This window comes from Papio anubis, chromosome 14, assembly GCF_008728515.1.
Source record: "Papio anubis isolate 15944 chromosome 14, Panubis1.0, whole genome shotgun sequence".
Taxonomy (NCBI): Eukaryota; Metazoa; Chordata; class Mammalia; order Primates; family Cercopithecidae; genus Papio; species Papio anubis.
This window is the reverse complement of record NC_044989.1, coordinates 55,510,308-55,525,264: the sequence shown is the minus strand read 5'-3', so window position 1 is coordinate 55,525,264 and position 14,957 is coordinate 55,510,308. Positions and strand designations below refer to the sequence as shown.

The window sequence follows — 14,957 nt, the reverse complement described above, 5'->3', positions numbered from 1 at the left end:
TTTGCAGATGAGGATATGGCGGTCCAGAGGTTACTGATGGTTACTTAGCTAGGGCATAGCAAAACTGGATTTACAGTCTTGCTCCGCTGACTCACATTGTCTTTTCCTCCATATCTTACTCAAAAGTTGTACAAAAGATAAATGGCTAGCACTGAATCACATACTTTAAATGTGTGAATTGTATATGTGAATTATATTTCATTAAATCTGTTGAAGCAAAGATAGATTGATGAAACAGAGATACAGTAATGAAAGCACAATATGCTTAAGAAACATCTGTTTTACATAATAGTTTCTTTTTAAATTGCACAGTAGTATAGGGTCATTTGAAAATACAACTTGTCCTGATTCTAAGGTTTAAATAGCAAATTAGTTGAAATTATATTTTATTTATAGCCTAATCAATTTCATAGAAGTAGAGGGTAACTTAGAGAAGGCAGATTGTTTGTTTAAGAAGTAGTCTTAAGGCTGGCCACGGTGACTTATGCCTGTAATTCCAGCACTTTGGGAGGCTGAGGCGGGCAGTTCACTGGAAGCCAGGAGTTGGAGAACAGACTGGGCAACATGGTGAAACCCTGTCTCTACTGAAAATACAAAAATTAGCCAGACATGGTGGCGCATGCCTGTAGTCCCAGTTTCCTGGGAGGGTGAGGCAGGAGGATCATTTGAACCCGGGAGGTGGAGGTTGCAGTGAGCCAAGATCTTGCTGCTGCACTCCAGCCTGGGTGACAGAGTGAGACTCCATCTCAAAAATAAAATAAAACCTAAAAAAAGTAGTCTTAAAACATTTTGACACGAAATCTGCCCACATTTATAGTACTAAATTAAAATGTAAACTCTTAAATAATGCTCTGTCATGGAGAATGGAGTACTGTACTGTAAGTTCACTTTCTAGAGAATAAATTAGAATAATAAGAAACTTAGTATTTTTCTCTGTTATCTCTTTCCGGATCTTTTATTAGTAATTCATGGACCTCCCAAGTTTATCTTCTTCCTTATCTTTATCATCTATTTTTCATCTTTTTGTCTTAATGTTAGAAAAAATAATCAGCTTTATTGAGGTATAATTTGCATCCAGTAAAGTTCACTCATTTTAAATGTACAGTTCAGTGATTTTTGACAGTGTAGTCGTATAACCATCATCACAATCAAGATATAGATGATTTCTATCAATCCCAGAAGTTCCCTAGTCCTTCTGCTGTCATTCCCTTCCTCCACCCCATAGCCTTACAGTTTTTCCTGTTAATTTATAATGTAACATAAACAGACTCATATGGTGTGTAGTCTTTTGTGTCTCTCTTCTTTCACTTAACATAATCCTCATGAGTTTCTTCATGTTGTTGTCTATATCAAGTTTGTTTCTTTTTATTGCTGTTTAAAATACCAAAGCTATAATATATTTATCCATTCACCAGTTGATGGACATTTGGGTTGTTTCCAGTTTTCATCTCTCCTGGAAAAATACCTAGGGGTGGAATTACTGAGTCATATGACTGGGGATGTTTAACTTTTTAAGAAACTGCCCAGTGTTTTTCCAAAGTGGTAGTACCATTTTACATTTGCCAAAGCATTATATCTCCGTGCCAAATTTTTATGCTGTTTTCTTCAAGAAATTTTATAATTTTGATTGTTCTATTAAGGCTCATGATCCATTTTGAGTTAATGTTTGAATGTGATGTGAAATACGGATCAGAGTTCTTGTTCTTTTTTTTTTTGCATACGTATGTCCAATTGTTTCAGCACTATTTGTTGAAAAGACTGTCCTTTCTCCACTGAAATACCTTGACATCTTTGTTAAAAATTAATTGAGTATATATGTGTGGCTCTATGGGTCTGTTTCTACACCCTCTATTCTGTTCCATTGATCTATTTGTCTATCTTTATGCCAGTACTATATCAACTTAATTATTGTTGCTTTATCATAAGTCTTTATATCAAGTTTAAGTCCCTCTGGCTTCTTTAATTTCTCCTAGCAACGTTTGAAGCTTGCAGTGTGTTGGTCTTGGGCATATTTTATTAAATCAATCCTTCAATATTTCATGTTTTCTTGTGCTGTTGTAAATGTCATTGATTTTTGGGATTTATTTATTTAAATTGACAAAAATTGTGTATATTTGTCATGTATAGCACACTGTTTTGAAATATGTGTACATTGTGAAATGGCTAAATTGAGCTAATTAATGTATATATTACCTCACATACTTATCATTTTTTATGGTTAAAACACTTAAAATCTATTCTCGGCAATTTTCAAGAATATAATACATTGTTATTTACTGTAGCCTCAATGTTGTACAACAGACTTCTTTAACTTATTCCTCCTAACTAAAATTGTGTATCTTTGGGCAATATCATTATTGCTTTTTAAAAAAATTTCAATTTCCACTAGTTTGTTGCTAATACATTTTTTTTGTTCTTTTTTCCCCCTATTTCCTGAGAGATTCTTCAACTTCATGTTCTAACACTACTAATGAAAAAAACCCTGCAATTAATTATTTTTTAGCATGGTAAAATACATATGACACAGTTTATGATTTTAACAATTTTTCAGTGGCATTAAGTATATTCACATTTGCTATACAACCATCACCACCATCCATCTCCCAAAATTTTTCATCATCCCATAGCCACATTTTGGCTATTGGGAATAATGTGGCCAGGCTGGTCTCAAACTCCTGACCGCAGATGATCCACCAGCCTCGGCCTCCCAGAGTGCTGGGATTATAGGTGTGAGTCACCATGTCCAGCCAGTCACTCTAAATATTAATTGTAGTTTCTTTGTTATTTTCTTCTGTTCTCTGTATGTCTCTGTTCCTTCAAGTTTTTTTATTTTTCTATTTGTTTTCATTCAAGATTTTTATTGAATATCTGGTGGTTCTTGTTTTTTATTTCATGTGTAAGGGTATAGCCTTAAAAATATGTATTGGTAGCTCTGTGGGGAGAAGGAAGAAGGTGAGTGGATATAAACGTAGGGCTGATCAGGCCTTTTTACTGAGGTACTCTACATGCCAATATTTTGAAGAATTTTCTCTGGAGCCACTGTTTTTCACCATTTAAGATTTCTCCCATGTCCTATCTGGTGGAGAATGGGGAATAGGAGACAGCAGGAGTTGGGGAAAACAGGCTTTTTAGGAGCAGGATGGGGACATGGGGACTAAGGGTTCCACTTTTACTGAATCCATTTGTTTTCAATCTTGACACCTCCAAGGACTGGGCCTCTTAGGAGTTCTGTGACACACAATGACTTGCTCCTAGGTGATACTGCCCCTTGAAAGATATTTAGGTTTTAACTTCATCCACTTTGCTAAGTCATTAACTGCTCTTCCATTTGCTTTTTGTCTTCCAAAAATGTGTTGAAATATTTTATCCATTGTTGTCTCCTCTCTTATTCTCTGTCATTGTTGGTTAATATCTTTTTTTTAATTGCTTTACTGACATTTTGATGGGGTTTTGGGATGGACAGGAAATGAATTGATGATACACCATATTTAACTCATTAGATTAAATAGCATTTTATCATTCATAAATGATTAACATTTCCTCTACTACTTGACAGGAAAAAATTCTGCTCAGGACAATAAATAAAACTAATATGAAATGAAAATTCTAGATTATAATCACTTTTTAGTAATAAAAGGTAAAGGAGTTTCAACAAAGACATAGGTAGGGCCATATACTGTGGCATTCTGGTGATGACTGTGTTTCTGGGTTCTCCGAATAAAAACAGAAAACAAGTGATGTAGGAGCAATATAGATCTATTGATTTTTTAAAATGATATAATTCATAAATACAAGTAACATATAAGAGAACCACTTATTTAGTTACTGTTGTAATTTAATGGAGCTTGCTTAATCTCTTATTACTTTTCTTTTAGCCATTTCCTTCTCTTTAGGGTCTTCATTAGTGGATGGTTACAGGAGGAGGCAAACGTCCGGTAGGCAATTCTACGGCTTGTTATTGGCTACGAGACTGGAGTCACTAGCTTACTGAAGATTTTCAGGCAATCTGTAGGCTTAAATTATTGGTGCTGTACCTATTACTATTGATTACTTTGTGGTAAAAATGCAGGACACTTTACTGGAATACTATTTTGAGTTCTGAGTTTAATATTTAAGGTGGATAGAGAAGACAAACAGGAGCACCTACTTAAAAACTGAAACACTGGACCTATGAAGAAAAGCTAAAAGGAGTTTTTTGTTTTGTTTTGTTTTGCTTGGAAAAATAAAGATTAAGTGGAGATTCAGTTCCATCCAGAGATGTTACGTGTTAATGTTTTCCAGGGCTGCATTCTTGGCTTTTTCTCCCACAAGTAGCAGACAGTACCCAGCAACCTGCTTGGTCACCTTTCCACAGCCCCACCATTTCCCATCAAATCTTGACCCACGAAAGCTAAGGGATTCAGGTACCTTGCTCTGCAGTCTAGACTTCTATCTAAAGTCCAGCCCTGGTTTTCCAGCTACTCTCTGATTACTTCTACTTCAATGTTCTGCAGTCAACTCAAGTTCAATGTAACTCAAAACTGAGGTCATTATAGTCTCCCTAGCATTATGCATCCAAACTGTGCTCTCTCCTCAGAGTTCTTTTCTTTGATAATGGCAGCACCAATTTACCTTGTCACCCAAGCTTAAACCTTAGAATCAGCTTTTCTTTCTTCTTTTCCATTAGTCCCTCCATCCTATCAGTCATCAGATTCTATGAATTCACCTTCTTACATGTATTTTAAATTTATCTTTTCCTCCCTATTTCCTATGATATTAGTTTAGGCTCTTATCAACTTTTGCCAGAATTAAAAGCAGTAGTTATGTTTCACTTAAACCACAGTTGTTATAATAAAGCTATAAATAAAGGCAATGGTTACCTGAACTATGATAATTGCATTTTCAGTATTTGGTTTTCTTACTCTAGCACCCAAAATCCATCCTCTGCCACTGTTGTTTTGTAAATTACCAGTCAGGTCATCCCACCACACTGCTTCAAAAGATCTTTAATAACTCTGGGAGACAAATGCTACTACTCTTCAGCATGGCACTTGAGACCTTCAGTGTTCTGTACTTAGCTTATTTTTCTGGTTTTATCTTCAATCACTTCAGACCTTTCTAGCTATAGCAGATGTCTCTCTGTGTCTTGAATCTTTGCCGAAGTTTCATTTCACCCTGCCTCTGTAGATGTTATTCCCTTTTCTTTAAATGCCTATCTTTTTCTATCTTAAAAGATCAAGTGTCAACTTTTATGAGGCCTTATCCCAAATCTTGCTGGAATATGTCTCTCTCTCTCTTTTCCCCCACATGCAAAGGTATGAAGTAGTCCTCCTTATCTTGGGGGATACATTTCAAGACCCCCAGATCCCTGAAATGGTGGCTAGTACTGAACCCTACATATATACTCTGTTTTTTCTTATACATACATATCTATGACAAACTTTCACCTTTTCATTGATTTTATTTTAGAGACAGGGTCTTGCTCTGTCACCCAGGCTGGAGTGCAGTGGTGTGATCAGGGCTCACTGACGCCTCGACCCCTCTAGGCTCAAGCCATCCTCCCATCTTAGCCTCCCAAGTAGCTGCGACTCCATCGCAGCTATGCAATGCATAACTCCATCACACCCAGCTAATTTTTGTATTTTTTGTAGAAACCAGATTTGCCATGTTGCCCAAGCTGGTCCTGAATTCCTGACCTCAAGTGATTTGCCCACCTCCACCTCTCAAAGTGTGGAATTACAGCTACAAGCCACCACAGCCGGCTCACCTTTTCATGTAAAGGAAGCACTTTATGACTTCTCTTTGGCATATCCAGATTGCCAGCGTCCCTACCCTCACACTTTGGGGCCATTATTACGTGAAATAATGGTTACGTGAATGCAGCACTGTGATACCATGACAGCCAATCTGATCCCAGATATGGCTGCTAAGTGACTCTCTATCACGAGGGGAGGGCAGGGAGCATAGATAGTGTGATCGCTGGACAAAGGGATGATTCACCTCCCTTGAGGGACTGAAAGGGACTGCTTGAGATTTCATCATGCTACTCAGAACAGCACACACTTTAAAACTTATGAATTGTTTATTTCTGGAGTTTTCATTTTAATATTTTTGAACTGCAGCTGGCTGAGGGTAACTAAGACTATGGAAAGTGAAAGCATGGATTCGGTGGAACTACTGTGTGTGTACAGATATATATACACACACACACATATACACATATATGTATATATAGATACATAAATCTATATCATATACATATATGTATATACATGTATACATTCTTATGTAAACTAGACTATACATTCTTTGACATTAGGAAATGTGTTTTATCTATTATTTATCACCAGAGCCTAGATGGTCAGTAGGTTTTAGGTGAATCAATGAATGATATTTAAAGACAGTGACCACTTGGTTTCTATCTATCTACATTGAAGATGAAATAACAGAATTTACACTTCAACCTTTAGGTATTAAAAATAATAAGTTATATATTAGAATGAGTTGTTAAATTTTGTGGACTCTTGTCTGCATTCTTCATATGAGGACACATTTTTATTTGTCTAAGACAGCATAGGACGTCTTCTGCTTGGTTTTGTACTGCTAGATCAAAATTAACTTTCTTGGATCTGAAATAATTTTTTTGCTAGATTAAAATAAATTTCTCCAGGGAAACAATGCATATTCAAATAGCCTAATTTCTAATAATGCAGAGGACTGAAAACAGTTAAAGGAGAAAGATTTGGTTCAATTTTAATTATGACTTTCACTTGCTTATTATGTGATTTCTTTTTAGGACTTAACATTTTTATTTTAGGTCCAACACTAACTGTCAATGCTTAACTAGCATGACTGAAGAAGTTGATCCTATATTTATATTTCTATTCTTATTACAGAACGGATTTAATATAGGTTAAGATGTTGAATAGAACCATGAACTGTATTTCACAAAAGGGTGCATTTCACACAATGGTACATTTCATAAAATCTAACATCCCAGCAAAATGACAGGGACAACAACTTAGCATACTGTTAATTTTTCACTTAACGGTGCCAAAATGATATTTCAGTCTTTTTTACATAGAAAGGTCAAATATCATTCAGTGGCGCTCCTGAACACGGGCAAGTCATTTTCAGAGGTGAAAAAGCTGTGGTTGACTGCTCTTGAAATAGGTTTCTCTACAATCCACCTCTCATCTGGAGTTCACATCCTGCTACATGTAGGCAAGAGTATACCCATCCTGCGCCTTTTAACTCTTTTGAGGGGCATACATAATGCAAGTACAATTAACTTGTTCTACAAATACCAGCTTAGGTGTCAATTTAGCATTCTGCAAATAATACTACAGAAATGGAATGGGTGATTTCTCCAACTAATAGGTCTCTTACTGAAAACATGCAAGCACATTTGTGTCTGTTTGGCTTAGTGCTGTATTCTTCAAAGTCTTGAGCAGGGCCTGGTGCAGACTGTATACCCAACAAATATTTATCTTATGAAAAAGTATAAAGTGAAAGCACAAAAGGGATGGTTCAGCAAGAGAAGAAAGATGAGAGGTGGATTACAGACATACCAGTTTCAAGAGCAGTCAACCACAGATTTTCACCTACTGAAAATGACTGGCCTGTGTTGAAGAGCACCACTGAATTACATTCAATCTTTCTGTTTAAAAGAGACTGAAACATCATTTTGGTACTCTTAAGAATTTCTTTTTAACTATTTAAATTTTTTATTTGTATAAATTTATGGGTACAAGTGTAATTTTGTTGCATGTATTGATTGCATAGTGGTCACCCTTTTAGTGTATCTATCACCTAATAATGTGCATTGTACCAAGAAGGAATTTCTCATCATCCCCTCTCCTTCCCCCGTCTTCTGAGTCTCCACTATCGTTCCAAACTCTATGTCCATATGTACACATTATTTAGCTCTTGCTTATAAGTGAGACCCTGATAATGGAAGGGAGATTGGTCAAGCTGACCTCCCAAAGTTCTCCCAACCCTGAGATTCTATGATTCTACCAGGCTGGCTCTCTTGTAGTGTTCTCAGAGAGAACAGTTACTAACCAGTGGTATCTGAAAACTTTAATCTTCTACTTCTGAAAAGGTATTTTCTTTTCTTCTCTCTTTTTTTTTTTTTTTGAGATGGAGTTTTGCTCTTGTCACCTAGGCTGGAGTGCAACGGCACGATCTTGGCTCACTGCAACCTCTGCCTCCCAGGTTCAAGCAATTCTCCTGCCTAAGCCTCCCAAGTAGCTGGGATTACAGGCGTGCACCACCATGCCCTGCTAATTTGGTATTTTTAGTAGAGATGGGGTTTCACCATGTTGGCCAGGCTGGTCTCAAACTCCTGACCTCAAGAGATCTACCCACCTTAGCCACCCAAAGTGCTGGGATTATAGGCATGAGTCACCGTGCCCGGCCGATAAGCTATTTTCAAATATACATCATTGAACAATTATTTTAAAACTATTATTAATACCTAGAATGTGCATTTTTCCTTTAACTGGTTCAAATGTTCACCAGAATTCTGTTAGTGAGAGTGAATTTCACATCTAGTTACAATAACGTATCACTAGCTTTACTTTTAATTGTGGTAGAGCAGCAACAGCCTCCTTTCTTTTTGCTTTATTGATCATTCTATGAACGCTGGGCAAACTCTTTACTCATCTATCTATCAAATACTTATTTTTTTAGAAGTCACTGAGATTAATAAAATTTATTTTTACTCTGCACCAGATAGTGCTTATATTATTGCATCAATATTAACTGTTATTTCCTATTAAAATTGTAAATCTACTATTTACAATTATTCTTTTGTGAAACTTTGAGTAAAGATATTCCCTTGAGACTATTTTAGTAGTAGTAGGTACAGGGATATATGAATGTAGAACTATCATATAAACAACTTACAAATAACGTAAATCTTATTTATATTAGACCTATATAAAAGCCCTGTGAAACTTATCACTAAGGATTATCAGAACACTCATAGTGGGAAAAGCGTAAGGGGAAGACTGAACTGCTGATAGCTAAACTGTGACAACAGAAAAGGTCGTATCATAAAATATTGTTAGTATATTTTTGTATGTGTATGCAATTGGTTGAAAATCAGGCAAATTTTTGATAATTTTTGATAAATATTTGACAAAGACTTCAAATATGTCTCTTGTAGTCATCACTGTAGAAATTTGTTTTGTTTAAATTCATTTGGCTTTAACCTCCCGCCCCAAAATTCTACATCAATACATCTCTCTTCCTATTCTTCCCAACCCCTCCAAAAAATAAAACCAAGCTCAAAGCAAGTCACAAACGTTTTGTACAAATAAAGCCAGTTCTCTGTGGAATTGATATGATAGGTCTTGAATATCTTGTTGATAATTAACCCAATCAAGTAACATTGCCAGGAAATCTTTATTCTTTTTCTTTTTTAAAGGTTCACAGACTTTATTTCTTAGAGCAGTTTTAGGTTTACAGAAAAAGTGAACAGGAAGTGCAGAGTTCCATACACTCCCACTGCTGCCCCCTAACCAATTTCCTCTATTATTAACATATTGCATTGAAGTGGTACATTTATTACAACTGATGAACTGATATTGACATATCATTAACTAAAGTCAATAGTCTACATTAGGGTTCACTCTTTCTGTTGTATAGTCCTATGGGTTTTGTCAAATGCATAATGTTATGTATCCACCAATACAGGATAATACAGAACAGTTTCACTGCCCCCAAAATCTTCTGTGTTCCACCTATTTAACCCTCCCTCCAACTCCTACTTTTCTTCTTTAATACCCAAATTAAGCCAGAGTAATATAAATTAGTTGGAGCTAAGAATTTGCTTAAATAATCAGTGATTCCCCATGGCAATCAAAATTTCTTAATTATTAATCTAGACTAGCACTGTCCAAAAGAAATATAATGTGAGCCAGTATGTATTTAAAATACTCTAGAAGCTGCTTTAAAAAGAACAAGTAAAATTAATTTAATATTATACTTATCCCAATATATCCAAAATATCAATTTCAACATTAAGTCAATACGAAAGCTGAGATATTTTACATTTGGGGGGTACTAATTCTTGAAATCCAGTGCGCATTTGACACAGCACATCTAATTTCAGCCTAGCTACATACATTCTGAGTGTTCAATCAGTAGCCACAAGTAGCCAGTGACTAAGTAGCCAATACCTGTCAGGTACAGCACAGATTTAGACTTTGAGCAACTTGAAAGCGGGTTATCCTTTTCTCTGCAGGGCCTCTAGAGTAGGCATGCAGTGAATATTTTTGAAAGGTAAATCAGAAAGATCCTGATTCTTACATGTTCTGCAATTACTTTCTTTAAACTCTCCAGCCTCAGAAAAAGTGGAATGGGGATCATGCTTATTCCTGCGTATCAAACCAATGAGTATGGGGCTTCCTGACTCCCAGAAGGCCTGAATCATCCGAAATGTTGACTCATGAACCTAAGGTGACTGAAATGTAACGTGAACCAAATTAGCTTTCCAAGGCATCTTTGTATTTCCACTTTCCGGTCTCCCGCCGCCTCTCTCTTTGGGTGACTCACTCTCCTACCATGTAAGAGTCCAGCATCAGGCAAGGCCCCAAACTCGCTTTGGAAGAAGAGCAGACTTTCAAATGGTCGGCCCCAGATCCCCAGTTAATTCAGCACAGCTGTTTTGCCTACCAATTCCAGGGGCTGCGGTTTAGACTGAGTGAGTCTGTCAAAAAAACAAGTTTTTTCCTATTTGAGGGTGGTAGTAGTAGTGATGTGGTTTGGAACATTAAGTGAAAAAATAATATTTTATTTCTAAAATCTTTAAAAATCCTTAGGGCCCACTTCACAGTCCCGTTAATACCTTTCTGCAGTCGGGTTTCTTCCTTTCCCGGGAGGAAAGTTTCCACTCCCAGTCCCCCAGGATAACGCCCTTCCGGTGGCGCGCCAGGAACCGCGCCGACCCCTCCCAGCCAGCAGCCCGCCCCCTTTCCCAGTGCTCTACGACGGACGGACCCCCAGCTGCCGGCAAGGCCAAGACCCCACCCCAACTCACAGTTACTCAAAGTGGGGGTGGAGCTCCCAGCTCCCAGCACCGCCCATTGAACGCAATCCCCGCCGGTAAGAGAGAGGAAGTGCCGTAATCCCCACCCACTTTCATCTCCTTCCCTCTCCGTTGGCCTGGCTGGACGCCTATCTTCTCTATCCTGTAGCCGATTGGCTCTCTCCCTCCCGCGCCAGTCCCTGCCCTCCCCCGGGTAGGGTGAGTCACGCCAAACTGGGCGGAGAGTCCGCTGGCCTCTCTCCTAGCTCGTCTGGGCGGCGGCGGCAACTGGGGACAGGGCGGGTGGCGCATCACCGGCGCGGAGGCAGGAGGAGCAGTCTCATTGTTCCGGGAGCCGTCACCACAGTAGGTCCCTCGGCTCGCTCGGCCCAGCCCCTCTCAGTCCTCCCCAACCCCCACAACCGCCGGCGGCTCTGAGACGCGGCTCCGGCGGCGGCAGCAGCAGCTGCAGCATCATCTCCACCCGCCAGCCATGGAAGACCTGGACCAGTCGCCTCTGGTCTCGTCCTCGGACAGCCCACCCCGGCCGCAGCCCGCGTTCAAGTACCAGTTCGTGAGGGAGCCCGAGGACGAGGAGGAAGAAGAGGAGGAGGAAGAAGAGGACGAGGACGAAGACCTGGAGGAGCTGGAGGTGCTGGAGAGGAAGCCCGCCGCTGCTGGGCTGTCCGCGGCCCCGGTGCCCACCGCCCCTGCCGCCGGCGCCCCCCTGATGGACTTCGGAAATGACTTCGTACCGCCGGCGCCCCGGGGACCCCTGCCGGCCGCGCCCCCCGCCGCCCCGGAGCGGCAGCCGTCTTGGGACCCGAGCCCGGTGTCGTCGACGGTGCCCGCGCCATCCTCGCTGTCTGCTGCCGCAGTCTCGCCCTCCAAGCTCCTTGAGGACGACGAGCCTCCAGCCCGGCCTCCCCCTCCTCCCCCGGCCAGCGTGAGCCCCCAGGCCGAGCCCGCGTGGACCCCGCCGGCCCCGGCTCCCGCCGCGCCCCCCTCCACCCCGGCCGCGCCCAAGCGCAGGGGCTCCTCGGGCTCCGTGGGTGAGTGCCGCGCCCTCTCGCTTTGCGCCGCCCCTCGCGCCCCTCCCTCTTTTGTGTGCAGCCCCAGATGCTTTGGGCTGGGCCCTCCTCTCCGCCCCGAGGGGGCTTTGTCTGCAGACTTCGGGGCGATGGCGCCCCTCCTGGTTGGAGGCGCGGGGAGAAGGGTGGGGCGGCCCTTGGAGGCCGGGCTTGTTCTCATTGTCCGTCTTCGTTTCGGGGAACACGTGCACCGCACCCGGCTCCCACTTCTACCCTCTGTGGTGCCCAGCGTACCGATTCTCGGAAGTTAGGCACCCACCCGTAGTAGGAGCCGGGTGTGTACCCGGGAACCAGGGTTGTGGATTTATTGGGTTGGTTGGGCTTCGAAGTAAGGAAGGAAAGGCCTTGGCACCCAGACCTTTTTAGGAGGTGCTTTTGTCTACTCGTCTGGGTTGCTCCTTTGGAAAAGGTGCAGTTGTGGTGCGGGTCTGTTGGCCTGCATTCGGCCCTGGGCTCCCTTCTCACCTCCTGCCTGGTGTGGGTGGCCCCTTTGCGTTTCCCCTCCCCCTCCTGTGCTTGTGGGGAGCTGGCCGAGTGGAAAACGTCCACATTGACCCAACCGCAGTGAAGGGAGAGCGCCTCCAGTGGTGTGGTGCGTGGAGAAACGGGAAGGAGAGAGTTCTGGTAAAGTCCTGCCACCGCCCAGCTCACCGGGGTGTGATGTGGACTGCTCCCCACGAGCTAAACCGAGCCAGGGAGAGAGGATGTGGGCATTGTGTTCCGAGGGGGCGTAGTTCTGCCAGGGTTTTAGCTGCAGGGTCGGAGGAATTGATGTTAGTGTGGACTTGGCCCAGCCTCTTAGTGCATCATAATTGAATCTTAAAGAAAAAAATAAAAGGCAAAATGGTTGACATTCCTAAAGAAGGGAAAACCTGTGGATTCCTTGCCAGGAATTGGCTAATTGAACTCGTGGCAGATTTACCATGAGACATAGAGAAGTGTTTTGAGACAGACATTTTCATATATATTGGTTAGAAATACAGTTTTTCAGAAGTGATATGTTTTAGGTTACAGAATCAAAATACAGTCACGTGCCGCATAACGACCTTTAGGTCAAGGACAGACGCATATGCAACGGTGGCCCCGAAAGGTTATAATGGAGCTGAAAAATTCCTGCCGACTAGCGACGTCTTGATCCTGACCCTGTGTAGGCCTAGGGTAATGTGTTTGTATCTTAAGTTTGTAACAAACGTTAAAAAAAGAAAGTAGAAAAAAGCTTATAGAATAAGGATATAAAATTTTTTTCTATAGCTATAAAAGGTGTTTGTGTTTTAAGTTAAACGTTATTACAAAAGAGCCAAAAAGTTTATAAAATAGAAAAGTTACAGTAAGCTAAGGTTAATTTATTGTTGAAGAAATATATCTAAAGATAAATTTAGTGTAGCTTAACTGTAGAGTGTAAGTTGTACAGTTGTGCATGGTAGTGTCCTAGGCCTTCACATTCACTTGCTACTAACATCCAGAGCAGCTTCTAGGCTTGCAAGCTCTATTCATGGCCAATGCCCTGTACACGTGTGCCATCTTTTAATCCTTTGTACAGTGTATTTTAGATATGTTTAGATAAGCACTACACAAATACCATTGTGTTACAGTTGCCTACAGTAACATTCTGTATAGGTTAGTAGCCTAGGAGCAATTGATTATACCATATAGCCTAGGTGTATAGTAGGCTCTACCATCTAGGTTTGTGTAAGTACACTGATGTTTGCACAACGACAGAATTGCCTGACAATACATTTCTCAGATCCTGTTCCCACTGTTCAGTGAGGCATGACTGTATGTATGGTCTGTAAAATAGTTTTCAAGTTCTTTCTTTCACCTAAGTCCCTGATTGTATATTATTATTAGGCACATTGTTTTATTGCCGTTTTCATCTTGGGAAATTATTTTGGAAGGGAAAAAAATCACGTTTGTTAGAGATTGAGAATGCATAATAAATTAGATGCATTCATAAGTACTTGCTACTTCGGGGACGGAAAGCGTGTCCCACTAGCAGTAGGACCTTTAGGTATAAAAGGTCAAGAATCAAGTAGTGTAAACTGCCTGCTTGGAAATCTTCATAGCCTTGTAGGATGTTAGAGGTGGTTCATTTCTTAAAAGAAAATCAGTCTGATTTTTTTTTTTTCTTAATTCACTTCTCCACAATGGGGAAAAATAAGCCAATTGTGATGCTTTTGAATAATATTTTGATGTTAATATACTCCTCACCCCCATACTACTCAAAACACTAATTGCCATGTTAAAGGTCTTAGAAGATGAGGAGTAACAATCTTTTTCTTTATGAAAAAGACATACTTGAGGGAAACTGAGGCAAGAGAGAAAAATATAAAATAAGTTTTTAAACAGAATTTTTTTTTTTTTTTTTGAGATAGTCTCCCTCTTGTTGCCCAGGCTGGAGTGCAGTGACACAATCTCGGCTCACTGCAACCTCCGCCTCCCAGAGTCAAGTGATTCTCCTGCCTCAGCCTCCCGAGTAGCTGGGATTACAGACGCCTGCCACCATGCCCAGCTAATTTTTGTATTTTTAGTAGAGATGGGATTTCAGCATGTTGGCCAGGCTGGTCTTGAACTCCTGACCTCCAGTGATCCGCCGGCCTCAGCCTCCCAAAGTGTTGGGATTACAGGCGTGAGCCACTGTGCCTGGCCACAGGAAGTTTAATGATTGACAAAAGCATACTCATCTTGTGTTGGTATGGGAACAAAGAAAAGAGTTCTGCCTTTGAACATTAGGGATTCGGGGTGACAGCACTCTCTTGGAATCTTGTGTGTTGGAATGCTGAGGTTGGAAGGCAAAGGGGAAAGAGTATTGTCTGTTCAGAGTTCCCTAATTCCATATTGATGATTCCTATTGG

At 40.8% G+C, this 14,957-nt stretch overlaps 1 protein-coding gene and 1 long non-coding RNA gene across 3 annotated transcripts in view; one reads left to right on the top strand and one right to left on the bottom strand.

Moving 5' to 3' along the window:
- LOC103876956 overlaps positions 1 to 11,120 on the bottom strand; it is an 80,457-nt gene extending 69,337 nt beyond the window's left edge. The window contains exon 1 of the long non-coding RNA XR_004178253.1: positions 11,027 to 11,120. This is a non-coding gene — a long non-coding RNA (uncharacterized LOC103876956). The remainder of the gene's footprint in view (positions 1 to 11,026) is intronic.
- Positions 11,121 to 11,259: 139 nt separating this feature from the next.
- Positions 11,260 to 14,957, top strand: part of RTN4 (reticulon 4) — a 79,461-nt gene continuing 75,763 nt past the window's right edge. For both annotated transcript variants that reach the window (XM_009184184.4, XM_003908661.5), the window contains exon 1: positions 11,260 to 12,066. In XM_009184184.4, coding sequence (XP_009182448.1) covers positions 11,508 to 12,066 — 559 coding nt within the window. In that variant the 5' untranslated portion in view covers positions 11,260 to 11,507. The remainder of the gene's footprint in view (positions 12,067 to 14,957) is intronic.